The sequence below is a fragment of the Dendrobates tinctorius genome, unplaced genomic scaffold (genome assembly GCF_039654945.1).
Source record: "Dendrobates tinctorius isolate UK_male_01 unplaced genomic scaffold, ASM3965494v1 ptg000065l, whole genome shotgun sequence".
Taxonomy (NCBI): Eukaryota; Metazoa; Chordata; class Amphibia; order Anura; family Dendrobatidae; genus Dendrobates; species Dendrobates tinctorius.
Window position 1 is genome coordinate 23276639 of NW_027361733.1, and position 21923 is coordinate 23298561.

General features: G+C 46.7%; 1 protein-coding gene across 3 annotated transcripts; it reads right to left on the minus strand.

The window, feature by feature from the left end:
- Positions 1-589: 589 nt before the first annotated feature.
- Positions 590-19797, minus strand: ASXL1 (ASXL transcriptional regulator 1). 3 transcript variants are annotated; one of them, XM_073580715.1, is made up of 12 exons: positions 19525-19797; positions 11335-11417; positions 9242-9350; positions 8867-8978; positions 8206-8273; positions 7953-8046; positions 6873-7010; positions 6265-6425; positions 4738-4834; positions 4547-4652; positions 3691-4183; positions 590-3241 (listed from the first exon to the last, which is right to left on the minus strand). In XM_073580715.1, exons 1-12 carry the CDS (start codon positions 19579-19581, stop codon positions 1526-1528), a joined length of 3234 nt encoding a protein of 1077 aa, XP_073436816.1. In that variant the 5' UTR covers positions 19582-19797; the 3' UTR covers positions 590-1525. The 3 variants fall into 3 exon arrangements, with proteins under 3 accessions (XP_073436816.1, XP_073436815.1, XP_073436814.1); XM_073580714.1 differs by lacking the exons at positions 11335-11417; positions 19525-19797 and having other exon boundaries at positions 590-3235; positions 9242-9397; XM_073580713.1 differs by lacking the exons at positions 11335-11417; positions 19525-19797 and having other exon boundaries at positions 8867-8975; positions 9242-9387.
- Between the last annotated feature and the right edge of the window lie 2126 nt (positions 19798-21923).

Genomic DNA, 21923 nt, shown 5'->3' on the forward strand with positions numbered 1-21923 from the left:
CTTAACAGCTCCACATACTGATTAAGAATAATGTGGATCTCTCTGGAATAAAACATTGGATAACAGATATCAAGGTATCATTTTCTTCAGCTTCCTATGAACTGCATGCCATATAGACGCTTAGGAGGGGTGATCCTACTGACAGATTCTCATTAAATGGGACGGAAAAATAAATGTACTACCCATGAGGATTTTTAATTTCTTCAGCACCATCTGTCAAAGAGGAATATTCTGGATACAGAGGTTTTCAAGATCTCTGCTTGCCATCATTCAATATAAACCTATGTTACTTGGAGTGGCTTAAGTCCTGGGCGTGTAAAGGACACAGAGGGGCAGTGCTCATGACATCACAGACAGCACAAGTCTGATTAGTGGGATCTGTATAATTTATAGAGGCATCTGGTCCACAGCCCCCAAAGTCTGGGCATTGGGGGTCCCTGCAGTCAGACTGGTGTAGGAATGGGGGAATAGTTGTGGCTTTGCAGAAAATATCCACCTCCACAAGAACTTGGGGGAGGGAATATAAATGGAGGTAGAAAAGCGGCGTCATTCAATAGCAGCGCAGTAAATGACCACACACAGCCGTGTATACAGAATATACATTTATATTATAGGCCAGAAATGTGTACACCATAATAATAAGTACAGGGATAAAACACGGATGCAGAAGCCATATCTCCTCCGGTTATGTACAACCCGTTCACGTCACAAAGCGCTTCCTGCTTCCAGATATACTGTCCATGCATTACAAAAGATGGACGCCCCAATAACCCTACCCGCCCCTCCAAAACCCACCCCCTAAACACTGGTCATAGCCCTGCCATGCAGCCCAAACCATAGACAAGGCAGGGGAGAACCCCCTCCCCGACCCTCTCCCATCCCCTCCGTACACTCACCTCCATGAGCGTGCGAGGCTTGAAGAGGCAGTAATGGAGCAACGGTCAAAACACGATTGGTATCAATACTGTGAACGCCCGACCAAGTCAACCATGGGGGCAGCGTGCCAGCCACCGTCCATGCACGTGAAATGTTTAATAGAAATTAAGTGAATATAAAAATGTAAGTACACCCCCCAGCTATGCAGGAAACTTCTTCCTGTTCACAGCTGAGGGTTTGCTGCATTTGCAAAAAAAAAAAAAAAAAAATCTAAAAAGTGTTCATTTATGGGGCTAGATAAAAAGCATGGGTACGAACCGAGCAGGTGGTCTTGCAGCGCCCCCCGATGGCCATTACTACCCCTTCAGTAGGGTCGGTATCCCGATAAGAGCTGAGTAATATTCATCAGCAGGTTTTTCAATTTCTAACAAAATGAAGCATAATACAATATTAACATCTCTGAGCTCAGGATATTAAAATACCAACACTAAAAACAATGGGTCGTCACCTGCTCTGCAACCCGGACAGTGGTGGGACTATAACCAAATCAGTTTTGCTGGGTGCTGTAGTTCCACCACCACAATCTTGTATACAAAGCAGGTTGGTGACCATCTTGCTAATCTAAAAGATTGCCACCAGAGCCATCAGATTATCTTATGACAAGGCACGAAACACACAGTTTGGAGGGTCCAATGCAGTCGATGTGACAGAAGGCCCCGCAGCCCTCGCACATGGTCATGGCTTTGAAGCTGCAGGAACATCTCAGCGACACCTGCTCTTCCCCGCCGTCTCCATGTTCGGAGAAGACTTCTACGGAGAGTGAGGCGCTGCCGGTAACTGCAAAATCTCCAGGTGGTGAGGAAGAGAGACGGACCCCTGCGGAGTAACAGTAAGACTCCACATCCTGCGACAGCATCTCCAGGAAGGCGTCCTTCATCTTGTGAGGGGGAGACAGGGCCAAGTCTGCAGGCAGCTGGACGTGTACCCCCACCTCCTTAGGAAACTGGATGAACGGCATATCCAGTAATGAGGGGACTTTACTTGCAAAGCCAGACAGGTTACGGAGAGAGTGTTTATGCTGTCCAGAGCCATCCTGGTGAGACATCTCCTTCAAGGGGCGATGGTTGGATGATGGCTCAATAAGGGTGCCAGCGCTGCCATGCATTTCTGCCTCCAGATTTGTGGTTGACAAACCAGAAGGCAAGCATAACCTTACCTGCCCATCATTCGTGCCAACTAAAAAACTGCCAACCTTGGTTGTGGGCTCAGGGAATTCATCCTCCAGAACGGTGTTCGTTGTAAAAGGGACAGCACTGAGGGGTAAAGAGGTTGCCAGATTTCCCTTAAAACCGTTATTTGTCGGGTCAGAAATGGGTGTACGCTCGCTAACGTTCTCAGCTGCGGGCGACTGTTGGGTCACCAATGTCTCTTGTACGGACCCTGCCTGAATAGCACCATGGGGTGAGTCCAACTCATTTGGCTCATGTGAGTTGTTGACCAACGGATACAAAACATTGTCCTGATGACGGCCATAACAACATGGGTCACCAGCATAGTCCAATATGGGGTTGGGTGTTGAGGGGTCATTGGCATGCACTGGCAATAGCCCCAGGGGTGAGGTTTTAGTTGTGTCCAATAAGTGGGTGTGCACTATGGAGGACGTAGGGAGCACCGGGTGCTCGGTGCAGTCCGCTGGCGCTGCATCCGGCTTCTTTTCAGGACAATGACAATCCTTTTCGGTCGAACAGGATGTGACTTGCTTAATCCTGTTCTGAAAAGTGTTGGAAACGTCACCCAAAACATGTCCCTCCATTGGTGTTGCCAACATCCTCTCATCACCGCACTGGCCTGTGCACATATTCTCCTCCTCTGCGTGTGCCACCTGAACATCCTTCTCACCACCCAGGGAGTTGTCCTCCGGGACACCAACCTTATCCAGATGCCGTTCTTTGGTAAGGGAGTCGGTCATGCTAAGCTCATCACTGCTGTCAGCCGTAGCACTTGACACCCAGCTGATTTTGACCCGTGGGACCTCTGGTTTTTCCGGTGTCATTGTAACGGCTGGCAGTAATTGTGTTCGGCAGCAATTTGCTGATTTCTCTTGGTGTCTTCGCTTTCTGCTTCTTCTTCTGGAGCTTCTGGATCGGCTTCTTCTTTTGTTCGGGCGCTGGAGACCGTTGTTGACGTTACTTTGACCGTCGCCACTGGTGGTTTGGGAGTGATGGTCACCGGTCTGACTGTCAGCAGGCGAGCAGGCAGAAGGCCAGCACCCAGTGGGATCAGGGTTTGGGATGATCCGGGGGCAGATCTGGTAAGCTGGCAAACCTTTAACCACCCAGGGAGGTTTGATCCGCGAAAGCTGTATCTGGGGAAAGGGCGGCAGGGAGAAAAAGCTAAAGTTAGTCCATTTACTTCGTACTGAATACATCCATGTTATCAGCAGGGTCCATGTACAAAACATGTGTGATTTTACAATATATTACTCACATTACACATATGTATACAAGGTGGGCCATTTATATGGATACACCTGGGTGGGTAGACTTCAAAATGGCCGCCATGGTCACCACCCATCTTGAAAAGTTTCCACCCTCCAATACACTAAAGTGCCACAAACAGGGAGTGGATATCACCAACCATTCTAATTTAATTTAGGTGTATCCATATAAATGGCCCACCCTGTATATCATACACACATATGTATATATTACACATTTTATGCACACACATGTATATATTAGACAAGCATATATTTTATATACACACACTTTTTTTTTTAAAATACATAAAATGAAGGAACATTCGGTCTCATACCCGGATTGGTGGGACTTTTGGTTCTTCTTTGGTGGGCTGTGGCTTTTCGGGGTGAACACTCTGAATTGTGTTACGAAAGGACTGACGCTGTTCCATCCGTGGCTTCTTATCGAGGGAGGGGCTGGAGGTCTCTGGTTCTGTGGTCTTTCGCTTCTGCTCGGAGGTAGTTTCGGGGTGAAGCTCGGGCACTCTCTCGGAGGTGGATGGCAGGTTAACGTCATCTCTTGGCAACAGTCTGTCCTCCGCAGGTAGTGGATCAGATTCTGTTTTCTCTTGGGGAGGTGAGGTGGCAGCTTTTGAAGCTGCTGGGAGATGATGTTGGATCTTGCCAACGTTCCTGTATAGACTTCTGCGAGTTCTCATTCGGACCTCAGGAGCATTCTCCAGGTTCTGAGCAGGTTCTGGGATTGTTCTTGGCCTCCCTTGGTGAAGACGTGTCGACTCATTAGATTTCTCTTCTGGATCAGATCCCAGCTCCTCAGAATATCCAAGCCTACCAAATAAGACACATCAATTGTTGTCAGGGCTATGACCACCTTACTCATCAGCTAGCAGTCAGGACTATACGGAATACCAGATACTGGAATATAAAATGGGTGGACTACAATAAGACCAATATAGTCAAGGGTGTCAACAAGAGAAAGGGTGGGCTGCGTCATCATTATCTGTAGACAGGTTGTCACCGTTCATACACACAAGTCTCAGGTGCTGGAAGGTTCCCGCTACGAGAACCCTCAAAAGACAGATGATTTTCAGTACAGTACAGCATGCAGCAGGCGGGGGGGGCCAGCCTACAGGGGGCACTGGTGCAGTCCAGACCTTATCCCAGAGGGATTACACCCAGAAAACAACTTACTTCTGTCCATAGAAATCTTCAAAGAATTTCTCTTTCCAGTCCTCAACTTTCTTCTCCTTCCCCATCTCCTGCCTCATCCGGAGCTGAGCTTCAGGGGTGAATTCACCTGCAGAGAACACAAGAACTATCACCTAAGACGCTCCTAAAAGAAAAAGAGACAAAGCCACAAACTTCATGTCCCAGCCGCCTACCTTCTGCCAGCCTCTCCCGCCATCTCTGACAAGCGTGAGCAAAAAATTCATTATTCAGGGCGCTGCCGCTCATCCGCAACTGTCCCTCTGGACTGACCTGTGGAACGATGGGGGATGTACAGAAATGATCAGTCCAGCTTTTTTTGTGTGTATATTTTGTGTTTCAAACACCATTAACATCCAAAGGCTGAAAACCTGAACGGACCTAAAACTTACGTCTCACTGTCGCTATGATTGTATCCAGTGGAAACAAGATGAACACATTAACAAGAGCAATTTCTCTCCTGTCCTGATTGTTTGCTACAATGTATCAGAGCATGTAACGGCTATCAGATGACGGATAAAGTTGTGCCAAACCCTCAGCTGTGTGAAGTGCACGGTCAGAATAGGTTTGGATGTACGCAACGACCTTCCTATTTACAAGCAGGAAGCAGGCATCATGGGGAATTTATCAACAAATTACATTAGAAAGTTGCTGAACTTTTCACAATCGTTTGAGTTCTGTTCCAATCACTTCCACATCGGGAGGTGACGTCTACATAAGGTAACAGCAGGTATTACTAGACGGGGCATCACCTGTTCCATTCACCCCCTGATGAATGAGAAAACGAGTGAAACAGGAGAAAACCTTTAAAGGGTTATTCCCATCTTCATAGCACATGGATATTGTAAAGATAGACTTTTACAATTTATTGCTCCTAAAAACTTTCCAGCCGTCCTTGAGATATTAACACTGTTCTTAGGTTTACAGGTCATTGCCTCGGGGACCGACCACTGCTGCGGTCTAGTTTGTTAGCGCAAGGTGTGATCGCGCTCCAGCAAATTTTGGCCAGTGTCAAAAGAGTGCTTACAATATCAATAAAGAGCTTGTAAGCACTGCATGTATTCTGCCATCAGTGGTAGTTGGTCTCCAGGGCAATTGGATATAAACAAAAGTGTTATGTCAAGAACGAAACATTTAAAATGGGAGCAAATTACAAAATTGCTTGTATTTACAGACACTATCTGATAACGCACATTTAGGAAGACGGGAATAACTCTTAAAAAGGGATTTGCCAACTATTTAAAGTATTAATAGTTGAGGTTTTTTTGGTTATAACATGGATGTCCAGGCTTACAAAAGACCTTAACGACTAGCCCAATATTTTAATGTTTTTACCTCTCCACATTTCAGTGGCTGCAATTTTGTCACGGGTATGGAAATGCAAGGATATCATATGTGGATATCTAGTAATTATAAATATTACATCTACAGCTATTCTTGTAATTTTTTTTAATTCTGATTTTTATACAGTTGGTGAAGTAATACATATTCAGATTATTAGGGCGGTATATTTTTTTTGTTTTTACTAAACATAAGCCCCCACATTTTTTAATTTTTTGTAATTATTTTATGTTCCCCTTGGAGTCATGAAAATGTACCATCCTCAAAGATCATGGATTTGTATTGCCACTAACTGCAGCATCCATTGGAGCCCCCAGTTATGGAAATCCATGGGCACCCGACCTCCCACATAGGGCACCCACCTGTCGGTCCACGTCTGGGAGGAGCAGTAGGAGCTGCTGTTGGAGGTGAGACGGGAGAGCGTTGAACGTCCGCACGTTTATCAGGGCACGTAAATTAGTGTTCACCAGTATGGAGCCGGGAGTCTCAAAATCAATCTCCTCCTCCTTCTTCTTCACTTGGCCTGCAAAAAGAAAACGCCCAAGTGTTAAAAGGGATTGGGATCATTCACATTTTGTGCTGCAATTTGCCACCAGTTTCAAGATCTCTGCTTCTTGTCAGTTTAAAAAAAAACCCCTTAATCTTCATTGTACACAGATGTTGAAAACTTTTTACAGACCAAAATGTTTTTCTCACACAGGATTGTATTTAGTCTACGCAATACTCTGAGCTAAAACTCTCTTGGCTACAGAATGACAAAGTATTAGCACAGGTAAGAGGTAACATTCAGGAGAAAGTTGTGCTGTTAGAAGATTTTCTACCTTGGATAGAATGGAAACAAACTCATCGGTAAGAATAATTAGGTCTGTGCCGGGTTTCAGCCTTTGAACATAAACTTGAATGTTTCCAGTCATTGACAGCAAGCAGAGATCTGGAGAATGGTGAGACTGCACAATGTGATGGGACCGACCTGGAGCAGAGATGTTCTTTAGGTTTCTCAGATGATGGGTGGAGGTGCTGCTTAGACCGCTTCGTCTGTGAAACGCTAGGCTGCCCCTCAAAGATGCGCTGCCAGACGACTCGCTTTCTACGCGGGAAACGGACAAACCTGGAGCCAAAACGATAAAGTGATCTGTGGTCTTAAAGAGGAACCTTTCACCACATTTTACGTGCTAAACTGGCCCCACCAAGGTCAAGTCGCTGAAAACCTTGGGGAGACTTATTTTTTCATTTCTCATCTCTGTTGCGAAGACATTAGCTTGTAAACTTTACATGACCATTTCCACTATAACCAAGGGGGCGTCCGCAGAGATACCTTATTTTTCCAATTGGGGCGTTCAGCAGCGCGGTCTCCAGACTTTCAGAAAATCTCGGGCGTCCCTGCATTTCCCATCCTTTTCCCTGTGGTGGACTTTGGGAAAATGGCCGCCAGAGGAGACTCATGCGCCAATTGAGATCTAGGCTCCTGAAGTCCACCACAGTGATGGTAAGCGTGTGGACTCCTCAACTTTTTCTAAAAGTCTAGAGCCTGCGCAACCTCACACCACCTCACACCCCCTACTCCCAGCCCAAGGCTCACAGTATCTCGCCCCACTCCTGCCGCCAGCTTCCTGCAGCAGGGCCGCTGCCTCCAGGGACACCGCTCTAGCACAGGCGCGACCCCCTCCCAGTGAGCTACTGTAAAAGTGGACTAAAAGACACCGGCGTTTTATTAAAAACCTTTCTTTTCTATTTTCTTCCTCAAAATTTGGAATGTGTGTTATGGTTCAGTGCACCTTATAATATGCAAAACACGATACTGTTCTGGGGGCAGCAACCAAGTGTCAATGATACATTAAACGTCTACCAAAACCATTAGCTTCTGATGAATCACAATACAGTGAAGTCCTAAGTCAAAACAGCCTTACAAGCCATAATATAGTTTATTATGGCATTATTGTAATTTATTTATCTATAACAAAGTAGATGCAAATACCTTCTTCTAGTGATAAAGTGCTTTCTGCCTGCAGCCATACAGAATTACACAGGACCGTATGGTGAATGTCCTCACCTGACGTGGATGGCAGATGAGCCCCGTTTACTTTAAGAGGTGTAAGGACGACCCGAGGCAGCAGCACCCCACTTCTTCTCTTCTGCTTATTCATCTAAAAACGCAAAGATAATGTAAGAAACCAGCCCAACGAATATTAGGGGCTGAATCTTTCATAACAATTGTGCTCCATTGATTGCAAAAGCAACACAGCAATCTTCTTTAGGTGACGCCGATCCGGTTGCTGCACGGCACTGTACAGTGGAGTACTGACCTGTACTAGCGACCTGGTTTCCCTGACATGCGACTCTCGAGAACAGGATGCGCTGACTGAGGTTTCGGCTGCAGCAAACAGGAAAAAAAAATAAATAAAACTTAAGTTATTCAATCACTGTAATATTACATGGGTTGCCAACGGCTCTGATAACACCTTCTCAAGCCCTATGTTTTCCCACTCAGTAAAACATTAACACGTACATGTCTACTCCCCTCCGATGTTGGCACTGGCTTTCCCGGGGCTAGCGATACATTGTTAGGTCAGGAGAGCCCCGGGACAGCCAGAGCTAACATCGGAGGGGAGTATAAATGTTATTATTTTACTAGGTGGAAACATGTGGGTTGAAAAGGAGTTGTACAAGAAGTGAACAACCCCTTTAACTTTGCTTCCATAGCAATTTGCCAGCTGGAAACGTAGTCTGCAGTGTTAAAAATGGAGGGTTCTAAAACGTCACCCATGTCATAAACTGTTTACGTACAGAACTGTGCAAAAAAGTTCTGCAGAGTAAAAATGCTTTATAAAGTGTTAATAGTTTATTTTTTTAAAGAATGAAAAAAAAAAAAAAAAAAAGGAAAATTTTGTTTGGCCTGGTTTCATTCATCTTTGTGCAAAGCATCATGGTCGCACTCTGCAGAAGGTCTCTCCCTGTCACCGTCACCTGCAGGCACTAAGCCGCCCTCTGTCCACTGGCTTCCCTCCTCATCTGCGGTGTCCTCCATGTCCCCATCGTCCGGCAGCGACACCACGCGAGACCACTGTACTGCGTTCTTCTGCCAGAGAACAAGCACACATGAAAGGCAGCACAACCACACAGGTATTATCGCAAAGATATACAGTATGAGCAGCCCCTTTTATATATTCATGAAATTAAAGAGGAGCTCCAACCTCCAGATGCTGTGAAAGAACGGTTTTCTGGAATAAAGACATTTTGATAATCCCACTAACACTTTGCAGACCGATCAGCTTGAATACCTGGTTATCTGCCACCTATCAATGTGAATACACCAGATTAATGACCAGGGGCAGCACTAACCTTCATAGTGAAGAGACTGATGCGGCCGGGGAGCTTGTAAAACATGGCCTCTCGTGTCCTGGAGTTGGAGTGCAACATGGCGTTCAGACAAGACAGAGGGGAGGAAATGCTGCAAAGAATGAAGAGAATCAATTGGAGGGGGTCTGGTTTACCCAACCATTTAAGGAGGGCCCGGCTTCACTCTTGACATCTCGGTTTTAGTAACTACCATAAAGCATTTTTTTCCTAATACCCTGTGTTGTGCGGTTTTGCTGTTATTCCTCCTGGAAATGCATAAATTAACAATTGTCACCATTCCCTGCTCAGGGACACTTAGGAATTTCCAGGTGGAACAACAGAAGAACAGCACACAAGTATAGAAAGGAGCAATAAAGAGCTGCTGCGTTTTCAGTAATATACAGCTCTGGCAAAAAGAGACCACCACATCAAACCCTGTCATGGGCAGCCCAATCTCCAGACCTGAACCCCACTGAAAACCTCTGGAATGTAACCAAGAGGAAGATAGTATAAGCACAAGCCATCAAACAAAGAAGAACTGCTTACATTTTTGCACCAGAAGCAGTGTGGAAAGACTGGTGGCAAGCATGCCAAGACGCATGAAAGCTGCGATTAACAATCATGGTTATTCAACAAATATTGCTTTCTGAACTCTTCCTGCATTAAAACATTAGTATTGTTGTTTCTAAATGATTATGAACTTGTTTTCTTTGCAAAATTTGTGGTCTGAAAGCACTGGGTTTATTTTTATTTTTTTTCAAAATGGTCATTGCTTGGAAATTCGGTGACATGTTGTCAGAAGTTCATAGACTAAAAGAACAATTTACATTTTACTCAAAACATTTGAAAGTGGTCTCAATTTTTGTATGTATGTACTAACTTGCACAAGTCAAGAGAGAATTCACAGAGAGAGAGAGAGAGAGAGAGAGAGAGAGAGAGAGAGAGAGAGAGAGAGAGAGAGAGAGAGAGAGAGAGAGAGAGAGAGAGAGAGAGAGAGAGAGAGATATTTTTTTTTTTTTTTTTTTTTTCTACTTTTTGCGCCTCTGGCAGAGAGGACAAGTTATTTACTTTTGATGTGCAAGAATAAAATCTATAAAATAAAAAAAAATTATATTAAACCCACTGTAATGATATATTTTCTGGCATATTATCAAAATGTCACTTACTGCTTTATACACACAAGCAACGTCATGCAATTTTGCATCTAATAATAACAATAATAATAATAATAAAAAAGCATAATAAAATTTAAATTTGTGGCCCAAACACAAAATTAGACACACCTCAGAGTCTCCATGCAGCACCTAGAATTATGTCTATATTTCATATATCTTTAACAAAAATGGATATATGTTAGCGGCGCTAGTATAAATGGGCTGACTCCGCTGCAAGTAGCACAAGACCCCTACCACAATGGAGTAAACAATAATAAAGAAATCAAACAGGAGAGTACTCGCGCTAAAGGATCAGACACCATAAAACATTGCTGATATTACAGGTATTTACTATGTACACAATTGATCAGTAATGTTTTATGGTGTCTGATCCTTTAGCGCGAGTGCTCTCCTGTTTGATTTCTTTAGAAGATTAGATCTGCAGAACTTTTTTTTTTCTTCTTTTAACATCCAGCTGTTCAGCCCACAGAAGATAGTCTACACTGGGTACAATTGAACAAACCCTCAGATGTGAGAAATTTTAGGTCTACACAGGTTTTAAGACTTCATATATTTATTCACTCAAAGCAAGCAGTGATACTAAGTTTAGTGAGAAATTGTAACCAAAAGCCAAGTAGAATAACGGAGAGCTTGTAAGTATGCAATAAATAAACCTGGATTGACATAAGACGGGCCCTTTACATCTCGGAGCAGCCACACAGTCTTACCTTCTGTAGATACCAAGGACGAAGACGAGCAACAGATAAGGAAACAAAAAGAAGAGAAAAAGCCACAATCAATAAAATATTAGTCATCTTGGGAGCAATAAAATCAACTGAAACCAGGAAGTAACAAAAGAAACTCATGACGGCTACAGAAATCTTAAATGCAGTTAACCCCTCTTCTCCCCCGCCCCACACTTTCCTTCCTTGCGTAACTTACTTTGTCTCCTTTAGCCCCTCGGCCTCGATCACATTCAGGATTTGTTTAGGAGTCATTGGCGCATCTGAGTAATTCTCCAAAACCTGCAAGGAGAAGAACGGTCAACCATGTCGATCCACAAGACATTCAGTTTTCATAAAGGAAATTACAAAATCCAGTGTTAGGCCTAGTGTGAGTTCTGCATGGGCGGAGCATGAAGATTTTTATTTTGGAGCTCCGCCCCCTCGGATCCTGCACTAATCAATTTTACTAGTTTTATGTAGGGCTTCTATTTTCTCCTCATGTTTGCGTAGGTTTCCTCCCACACACCAAAGACCTATTGATATGGAGTCTATATTGTGAGCCCCAATGGGGACAGTGCCAACAATGTCTATAAAGCAGTGTGAAATGAACGGCGCTATATAAGTGAGCAAAATAAATCCAGTGGCCGATCTGCCCATTCCTACCATGATTTAAACTGCAGCTCTTTTCTATCAACGGCAAAGCAATGATCAGTGCCTACTTTGCCCTTCCATCTGCTGAGTTCCTGCCAATTACCAGACGGCTACAATCTATAAACTTCCCCACTTATCTGCTGCCCCATCTAATAACTGCACTAAGGTGCTAGGATGATCGGGAGTTTTAAATCCATATTTGTGATTTCATTCCTTTTCTTCTGCTAGGAAAACACTACAACGACCTCTGCGCGATAGAAATCTAATCAGTGGACTCCCACCAGTTATCTACTCCATTATACATAGTGGATTTAGGAATCATGTGGATTTTACTCCAAATATTACCCGAGATTGCTTCTCCTGCACTGATCCTGGGTTAAATCCTGTATTATACTGCAGAGCTGCACTCACTATTCTGCTGGTGCAGTCACTGTGTACATACATTACTTATCCTGTACTGATCCTGAGTTACATCCTGTATTATACTCCAGAGCTGCACTCACTATTCTGCTGGTGCAGTCACTGTGTACATACATTACATTACTTATCCTGTACTGGTCCTGAGTTACATCCTGTATTATACTCCAGAGCTGCACTCACTATTCTACTGGTGGAGTCACTGTGTACATACATTACATTACTTATCCTGTACTGATCCCGAGTTACATCCTGTATTATACTCCAGAGCTGCACTCACTATTCTGCTGGTGGAGTCACTGTGTACATACATTACTTATCCTGTACTGATCCCGAGTTACATCCTGTATTATACTCCAGAGCTGCACTCACTATTCTGCTGGTGCAGTCACTGTGTACATACATTACTTATCCTGTACTGATCCTGAGTTACATCCTGTATTATACTCCAGAGCTGCACTCACTACTCTGCTGGTGGAGTCACTATGTACATACATTACATTACTTATCCTGTACTGATCCTGAGTTACATCCTGTATTATACTCCAGAGCTGCACTCACTATTCTGCTGGTGGAGCCACTGTGTACATACATTACATTACTTATCCTGTTTCTGAGTTGGAAAATCCATCCTGTCTGGCCTATACTATTACTGGTGGTTCAGTCCCTCTGTCCTTGTTCACATTTACGTCACTTGACAAGTGGAAAGGTTTTAAATACAAGAGTTAGGACTGTCCCACAAGGGTTGCCGTGACGTGGCGGGATGGCTTCTACATTATTTTGATCAAAATTATGTTAACTAAATACCCTTATTATTACTATTATTACTACCTTCATGCAATTTTTGAAATATATATATTTTTTTTTTTACTTTTTATTCCAGGATATTTGTTTTGTGTTTTGTTTTTCTCTGTGTAAAGGTCATGTGTTCATATGCAATTACATTTTGCATGCACATTAATTTACTTTTTCTGCTCAGACCCAGTTTCTCATTACTTATCCTGTACTGATCCTGAGTTACATCCTATATTAAACTCCAGAGCTGCACTCACTATTCTGCTGGTGCAGTCACTGTGTACATACCTTACATTACTTATCCTGTACCGATCCTGAGTTACATCCTGTATTATACTCCAGAGCTGCACTCACTATTCTGCTGGTGGAGTCACTGTGTACATACATTACTTATCCTGAGTTACCTCCTGTATTATACTCCAGAGCTGCACTCACTATTCTGCTGGTGGAGTCACTGTGTACATACAGTACATTACATTACTTATCCTGTACTGATTCCTGAGTTACATCCTGTATTATACTCCAGAGCTGCACTCACTATTCTGCTGGTGCAGTCACTGTGTACATACATTACATTACTTATCCTGTACTGATCCTGAGTTACATCCTGTATTATACCCCAGAGCTGCACTCACTATTCTGCTGGTGGAGTCACTGTGTACATACATTACATTACTTATCCTGTACTGATCCTGAGTTACCTCCTGTATTATACTCCAGAGCTGCACTCACTATTCTGCTGGTGGAGTCACTGTGTACATACATTACATTACTTATCTGATACTGATCCTGAGTTACATCCTGTATTATACCCCAGAGCTGCACTCACTATTCTGCTGGTGGAGTTTCTGTGTATATAAAATTTCTGATCCCGAGTTACATAATTTATTGGGTGTCAGAAATCTCCCAGCATTCTCTACATTTGTACTGTGTAACTTTGGATTGGTTACTGATTGCATCAGAGCCAGTCAAGCAATAATTTTTTATTAATTTGCCGTTTCATTTCCTTGCAATAAGGATTTTATACTAAATCAAAAATTGTATGCAATCCGCCCCTTTGGGCAGCATGAATACAAAGGGGGAATGTGCCACCTAATCTGAGAGCAGCATGATGTAGGAGTAAAGAATCGGATTCCAGTGATGTGTCACTCACTCGGTTGCTTGCTGCAGTTTTGACAAAATATTTTTATTTTTTTTTATCCACAGGATAACAAAACCACAGATATTATGATAAACTCCAAGCAGTGATTGGACAAGAATGGGCGGTCATAAGTCAGGAATTAGTAGAACATGACACCCGTGACAGCAGGTGCACAAGTAGGAGCCCAAGCCATAGTATCAGATCTATGAAATACGTGGCACTCAGATGATGTACAACAAAGAGGATCGATTTGCAATTCACCATGAACATATGACTCTTCAGCCGCAGTTTAGACCTCCTATGGGTGCCATGCCTTTAGTGGCATTCCCACTCAAGTCGCATTGTGTCCTGCATATATAGTTTAAGCATTTACTCCTATATACTGTATATATATGGCAATCCGTATATCTGAAGGTCTAAACTGAGACCGAAACATCATATAAGTTTCACTGTGCAAATAAATCATCTTTGTTCTAGATCATCTGAGAGTCAAAGGCTTCAACAAACCATTAAAACCTTATGCATATGTGCGCACGCTAAGTATCTGCGGAAATTTCTGCATCTCCTGGCAGTAAAAACATTGCTGCAAAAACACGTTTTTGCCTCACTTTTGTACAGCAATGAGAGCTTTTTTGAGCTGCAGTAAGAGAAGTCACACGAGTTCATCAGCTGATGAGCCCCGCGTTATGCCGCGGTGTAACGCAGTCCGTCTAACGGACTGCCATAACGCAGAGTGACCCCGTCCTTATGGTACCACTGCTGCGCGAGAACGAAGTGAGATCACCGGGGCTCATCAACTGATGAACTCGTGTGACCTCTCTTACTGCAGCTCAGCGCTATACACTGTGGGCACGACGACGCTCCGGTCAGTCTGTATCCGATGGCTTGTTAGAACAGTCACATCTACCAATGTGACTCTTCTACACGTGAGATCGCTGTGGGACACTCTGGATTACGTGGTCTACGGTGGACAAGAGTATATGGTTGTTCGTTATTTTTTATTTTTTTCAGGGGACATGGGAATGAAGAATTGGGCATTAAGGTGAGTATATGTTGTTTTTTTATTTTACATTTTTTGTAGGAGACAAGGGCTTGGGGGGGATTTGGTGTTAGGCGAGTATAATGTGTTTTTTATTTTTATTTTAATATGTAATTATTTTAATATTATTTTAATTTTTTTAATTAGTTGACGAGAGACTACTCCCATCAGTGGCTCCTGCTATCACTGTCATCAGTGACAGCAGACGTAGCCTGATGGGAGTAGTAGTCTCTAATCAGCTGTCACCTGCAGACCTGCGGTAAGCAGGTAACATTACTGCCGACCAGAACCACTGATGTTTCCCACGCTGTCACACAGATGACAATGTGGGAAACACCATAGGAAGAAGTCGTAAAAGTGCAATCAAAAATACAGCAAATCGGCAAACATTTTTATACCTGCGTATTTACTGCAGCTTTGACTGACTCAATTTAAGTCAATGGGTGAAAACCGCTAAAAATCCGCACTAAGAATTGACATGCAGAAAAAAACCCAAAAACCTGCAAATACTCAAGGAAAATTACTGATCAAGTAACACTTCAGGATTCTCATTGTATTAGCTGGCATAAGGAGCTTTTTTGGCCCAATTCTGCGTGAAAAAAACCACATCCCAAAAAAAAAAAAGAAAAAAAAAAAAAAGCACAGTGTGCACATAGCCTTAATGCTGATAATTGTACGTCATTAACCAAAAAAACAAATGACTGAAACCAGAAGTTGTCTCAGTCTCAAAACTTTTGGCCACGACTCCACGTCCAAGCTCCTTGTGTATGACCGATTATCAAGAGTGTCCTTAACAATTCCAATACTGCTTTAAAAAAAACAAAGCGCTTTGGGACATATTTTTCGATTTTTAAAATATATATTTTTTGCTTTAGACAAAGTCACTTAGTCCTATATTGAATTAGTATTGGTCCCTTTGTGTCAGTTTTTACACAAACATCATGTGGAACTTTTTTTTTTTATAAGGTAAAAACTAACATAACCAGAAGGCCCCATAATCCGTTATTTTCACTAATTCAATCTGGAGATCCTGCTGCATTTTTGTCTAACTGCAGAGCACTGAATAGCTCACAATAAAGGGGCGATCCGGGGCTCTTGTATTTTTATCCTATGGGGATAAGAACAGGCAGCTATTTAGCCTGTAAGTTATTAGCCCCAGACAAAAAAACTAACTCCATTATCATCTAAATCAAAATAATAGCTATCATCCCGATCACCACAGACTCCGCACCCTGCTCAGGTCCAGGCGCCTCCGACCTCATATAGCAATTCCAAAAATGGCTTTTACCTGCCAGCACCAGAGCCTGCGCGTGGACGCCCTAACAGGTGCTGCTTTGCACCACATGGACTGCACAACACCACACTAATTATCTTCATTGACTTCCCCTCCCCATAATAAACCATCACATGCCCCAAAAACCTATCTAGTCACCCAAGACCCTCCATCTGCCCACCCAGTACCATTCACCCACATCCCCCCACCAATATTATCCTGACCATCACCCTCGGTAATGTCTTGCCGACCTGCACCATTATAATATCCGACCATTCTCCCCAACCTCCTCCACAAATATCCTATTGCGCCCCTCCGCAGGCGTTGTCTCACCCATCACTCCAATCCACCACCACCACCCCACCCCGATATTATCTCACCCATCAACCTCCCCTTGTATTATCTCTTGCACCAGCCCCCTGTATTATTTTGCCCGTCACCCCAATTTCCTCCAAGTATAAACACGCCCATCACATCCAGGCCCCGGTATTATCTTTCCCGTCACCCCGTGTATTCTCTCTCCCATCGCCCCCCATCTTTCCCGTCACCCCGTGTATTCTCTCTCCCATCGCCCCCCACGGTGTTTTATCTCTTCCCCCATCGCCCCCCCCGGTGTATTATCTCTCCCATCCCCCCCCCGGTGTATTATCTCCCCCCTCGCCCCCCATCCTCCCCCCCCCCCGGTGTATTATCTCTCCCCTCGCCCCCCACGGTGTTTTATCTCCCCCCTCGCCCCCCATCCTCCCCCCCCCCCAGTGTATTATCTCTCCCATCCCCCCCCCCGGTGTATTATCTCTCCCCTCGCCCCCCATCCTCCCCCCCCCCCGGTGTATTATCTCTCCCCTCGCCCCCCATCCTCCCCCCCCCCGGTGTATTATCTCTCCCCTCGCCCCCCATCCTCCCCCCCCGTGTATTATCTCTCCCCTCGCCCCCCATCCTCCCCCCCCCCCCGTGTATTATCTCTCCCCTCGCCCCCCATCCTCCCCCCCCCCCAGTGTATTATCTCTCCCATCCCCCCCCCGGTGTATTATCTCTCCCCTCGCCCCCCATCCTCCCCCCCCCCCGGTGTATTATCTCTCCCCTCGCCCCCCATCCTCCCCCCCCCCCAGTGTATTATCTCTCCCATCCCCCCCCCCGGTGTATTATCTCTCCCCTCGCCCCCCATCCTCCCCCCCCCCCGGTGTATTATCTCTCCCCTCGCCCCCCATCCTCCCCCCCCCCCGGTGTATTATCTCTCCCCTCGCCCCCCATCCTCCCCCCCCGTGTATTATCTCTCCCCTCGCCCCCCATCCTCCCCCCCCCCCCAGTGTATTATCTCTCCCATCCCCCCCCCGGTGTATTATCTCTCCCCTCGCCCCCCATCCTCCCCCCCCCCCGGTGTATTATCTCTCCCCTCGCCCCCCATCCTCCCCCCCCCCCGGTGTATTATCTCTCCCCTCGCCCCCCATCCTCCCCCCCCGTGTATTATCTCTCCCCTCGCCCCCCATCCTCCCCCCCCCCGTGTATTATCTCTCCCCTCGCCCCCCATCCTCCCCCCCCCCCAGTGTATTATCTCTCCCATCCCCCCCCCGGTGTATTATCTCTCCCCTCGCCCCCCATCCTCCCCCCCCCCGGTGTATTATCTCTCCCCTCGCCCCCCATCCTCCCCCCCCCCCAGTGTATTATCTCTCCCATCCCCCCCCCGGTGTATTATCTCTTCCCTCGCCCCCCATCCTCCCCCCCCCCGGTGTATTATCTCTCCCCTCGCCCCCCATCCTCCCCCCCCCCCGGTGTATTATCTCTCCCCTCGCCCCCCATCCTCCCCCCCCCGTGTATTATCTCTCCCCTCGCCCCCCATCCTCCCCCCCCCCCAGTGTATTATCTCTCCCATCCCCCCCCCGGTGTATTATCTCTCCCCTCGCCCCCCATCCTCCCCCCCCCCCCGGTGTATTATCTCTCCCCTCGCCCCCCATCCTCCCCCCCCCCCGGTGTATTATCTCTCCCCTCGCCCCCCATCCTCCCCCCCCGTGTATTATCTCTCCCCTCGCCCCCCATCCTCCCCCCCCCCGTGTATTATCTCTCCCCTCGCCCCCCATCCTCCCCCCCCCCCAGTGTATTATCTCTCCCATCCCCCCCCCGGTGTATTATCTCCCCCCTCGCCCCCCATCCTCCCCCCCCCCCCGGTGTATTATCTCTCCCCTCGCCCCCCATCCTCCCCCCCCCCCAGTGTATTATCTCTCCCCTCGCCCCCCATCCTCCCCCCCCCCCGGTGTATTATCTCTCCCCTCGCCCCCCATCCTCCCCCCCCCCCGGTGTATTATCTCTCCCCTCGCCCCCCATCCTCCCCCCCCCCCGGTGTATTATCTCTCCCCTCGCCCCCCATCCTCCCCCCCCCCCGGTGTATTATCTCTCCCCTCGCCCCCCACGGTGTTTTATCTCCCCCCTCGCCCCCCATCCTCCCCCCCCCCCAGTGTATTATCTCTCCCATCCCCCCCCCGGTGTATTATCTCTCCCCTCGCCCCCCCATCCTCCCCCCCCCCCGGTGTATTATCTCTCCCCTCGCCCCCCATCCTCCCCCCCCCCCGGTGTATTATCTCTCCCCTCGCCCCCCATCCTCCCCCCCCCCGTGTATTATCTCTCCCCTCGCCCCCCATCCTCCCCCCCCCCGTGTATTATCTCTCCCCTCGCCCCCCATCCTCCCCCCCCCCCGTGTATTATCTCTCCCCTCGCCCCCCATCCTCCCCCCCCCCCGTGTATTATCTCTCCCCTCGCCCCCCATCCCCCCCCCCCGGTGTATTATCTCTCCCCTCGCCCCCCATCCCCCCCCCCCGGTGTATTATCTCTCCCCTCGCCCCCCATCCCCCCCCCCCGGTGTATTATCTCTCCCCTCGCCCCCCATCCCCCCCCCCCGGTGTATTATCTCTCCCCTCGCCCCCCATCCCCCCCCCCCGGTGTATTATCTCTCCCCTCGCCCCCCATCCCCCCCCCTGTATCAGACACGTTGCTCAGGAGACCCCACTGTAGTCGCGCCGGCCCCTCCCCCAGCACATTCCCCGCTTATAACCTCCTGCCCTCGCCTCCCCCCGATCACGGCTCCCGCCCCTCTCCGTACCATCTTGGCGGCCTCGGCCCACGTGCGTTCCCTGCGGCGCTTCTGTTTATCTCTCATGTTGTCCGGTCGCCGGGCAGGTCTGCGGGGGTCTCCGGGGTGGTCTCAGTATCCGCAGAGGTCGCTGGTTTCAGGGATGTCGGGAGTTGTAGTCCGCTTCGGCCCGGGCTGCTTCTACACACCGGAACCACACTCCCCACAATTCACTGCGACAGCCACTTCCGCCCCGCCTCAGAAAAAAACACATAGGCGGCACCAGAGTACGTGATTGGAGGAGGCGCAAAGCTCACTTCTCACGAGACTGAAAACACCCACCGTGACGTCACTGCATAACTGCGCCATTGGAAGGAGGGGCTAAACGTCACGTGAGACAAGAGGTGGCGAAAACTGTGGTCCGCCCACCGCAATGCATCATACGTATTATGTGCGGTGCGGTGCGGTGCGGTGCGGTGCGGTTCTGCCGCGTTCTCACATGATGCGATTTTTATGGTCGCTGAGACACATTGCTGATTACAGCAGATTTTTTTTTCTTGGGATTGTGAACACGTCCTTGAAACTTCACATAGGAGAACTAGTCACGATGGAGCCACAGTATACACCTAGGGCAGATTCATCCGTGTGTTTGCTCTAAGCTTTTATGGCGGGTTTTTCATTTGCACCTTATTTTTTTTATTTGCGCTTTATTTAACCCTTTCGGGACCAGGCCATTTTTTTGCCCTATTCCTGACCAGGCACACGTGGGGCGTTTATGTAGACGTGCATTTTGGACTTAATGTTTGTCATTTTTATTTTGCCGATAGTGGGGCAAATGATGGAAATTATTAGTCTCTTTTTCTCTTTTTTATGACCTCTAGGGACCACTTAAATATTCCTTTAACACAGTAGAAATTATTTTTACCGTATACTCTCGCCATATCTTTTTTCATAGGGGACAAGGATTAGCTTACCCTAAGATTACCCCACTAATAGGTAACTTTTATTTGTTTTATTTAAAATGATCAGAAGTAGAATATTGCCAGAAGAAATAAAAAAAAATACACCTAGGGTATAAACAACAAGTGGAGGAAAGCTCTCGTCCTCTGGGACCCTAAATCTGGAAACCTTCCTGGCTGCGAAGGTTGGCAGTATTGTCTCATGGTTCCTGAACCCAAAACAACAAAATAAAGAAAATAAGGGAAACCTAAACTAAAAGTACGACATCTTTAAGGAGGCAACAGTTTGTGTGCTGCTCATCTGCAGCCTCCATTATAAACATCGCCCAAACGTGTTTCCCCTCCGTCTTACTGTTCCTCAGAAGGCTCGTGGAATGACGCGTTTCCATTGCGGCTTACGGTTCCTCGGGAGGCGCATGGAATGACGCGTTTCCCCTCCGTCTTACGGATCCTCGGGAGGCTCATGGAATGACGCGTTTCCCTTATGGCTTCTCAGGAGGCGCATGGAATGACGCATTTCCCCTCCGTCTTATGGTTCCTCAGTAGGCGCATGGAATGACGCGTTTCCCCAACATCTTACGGTTCCTCAGGAGGCGCGTGGAATGACGCATTTCCCCAACATCTTACGGTTCCTCAGGAGGCGCGTGGAATGACGCGTTTCCCTTATGGCTTCTCAGGAGGCTCATGAAATGATGCGTTTTCCCTCCGTCTTACGGTTCCTCAGTAGGCGCGTGGAATGACGCGTTGTGAAGTACAGTATTCAGATGTGTGGGACATCTTGTTCTCAAACACTCCATTTTTGTGCTTGCAATGCCATTTTCTTGTTTACCAGATAAATTCTTTAAGTAGTTTAAAGGTCGCAGCTGTTATGAAACCAGACTGTTCCAGTCTGAACAAAATATAAGATATGAGACCCTGATGAATGTGCTATTGTTCTATGCTCTATGCCACGTAACTAGGGACATAAAAGTAATTTCCGGTTTTCTTGCAATACTATTGGCTTATAAAATAAATGTGTTACGATGCTATTGGTAGCTGTATACTTTGCATAACTAAGCAGAATTGTTGTGAATTCGCTTTCTGGCCTCCCTCTGGTTATTACTTAAGGTAGTGGAGCTGGTCAGATTGACAGAGGGGTTGCGAGTTTTCTTTCTGGGCTCCCTCTCGTGGTTACTGTAGGTAATGGAGCTGATCTGATTAACAGAGGCTTGCCACCTGATAATGAGGACGACGATTGGAGATCTGGGGTTTCAGATTGGGATTTAAGACAGCCGACTCCCTATATCCCTGCTGGTGATTTTCTTCTGCCTCCTGAGGTCTGATGTTTCCACCTCAGTTCCTGTATGTTCAGCTAAGTGTTCATTTGCTATTCTGTTTACATTTGATCTGGTTTTGTCTAGCTCAGTTTTGTGTGGATCAGCCAGCTGGGGCTGTGCTGAATCACCGTCCATATGTTACTGCTTGTGCCAG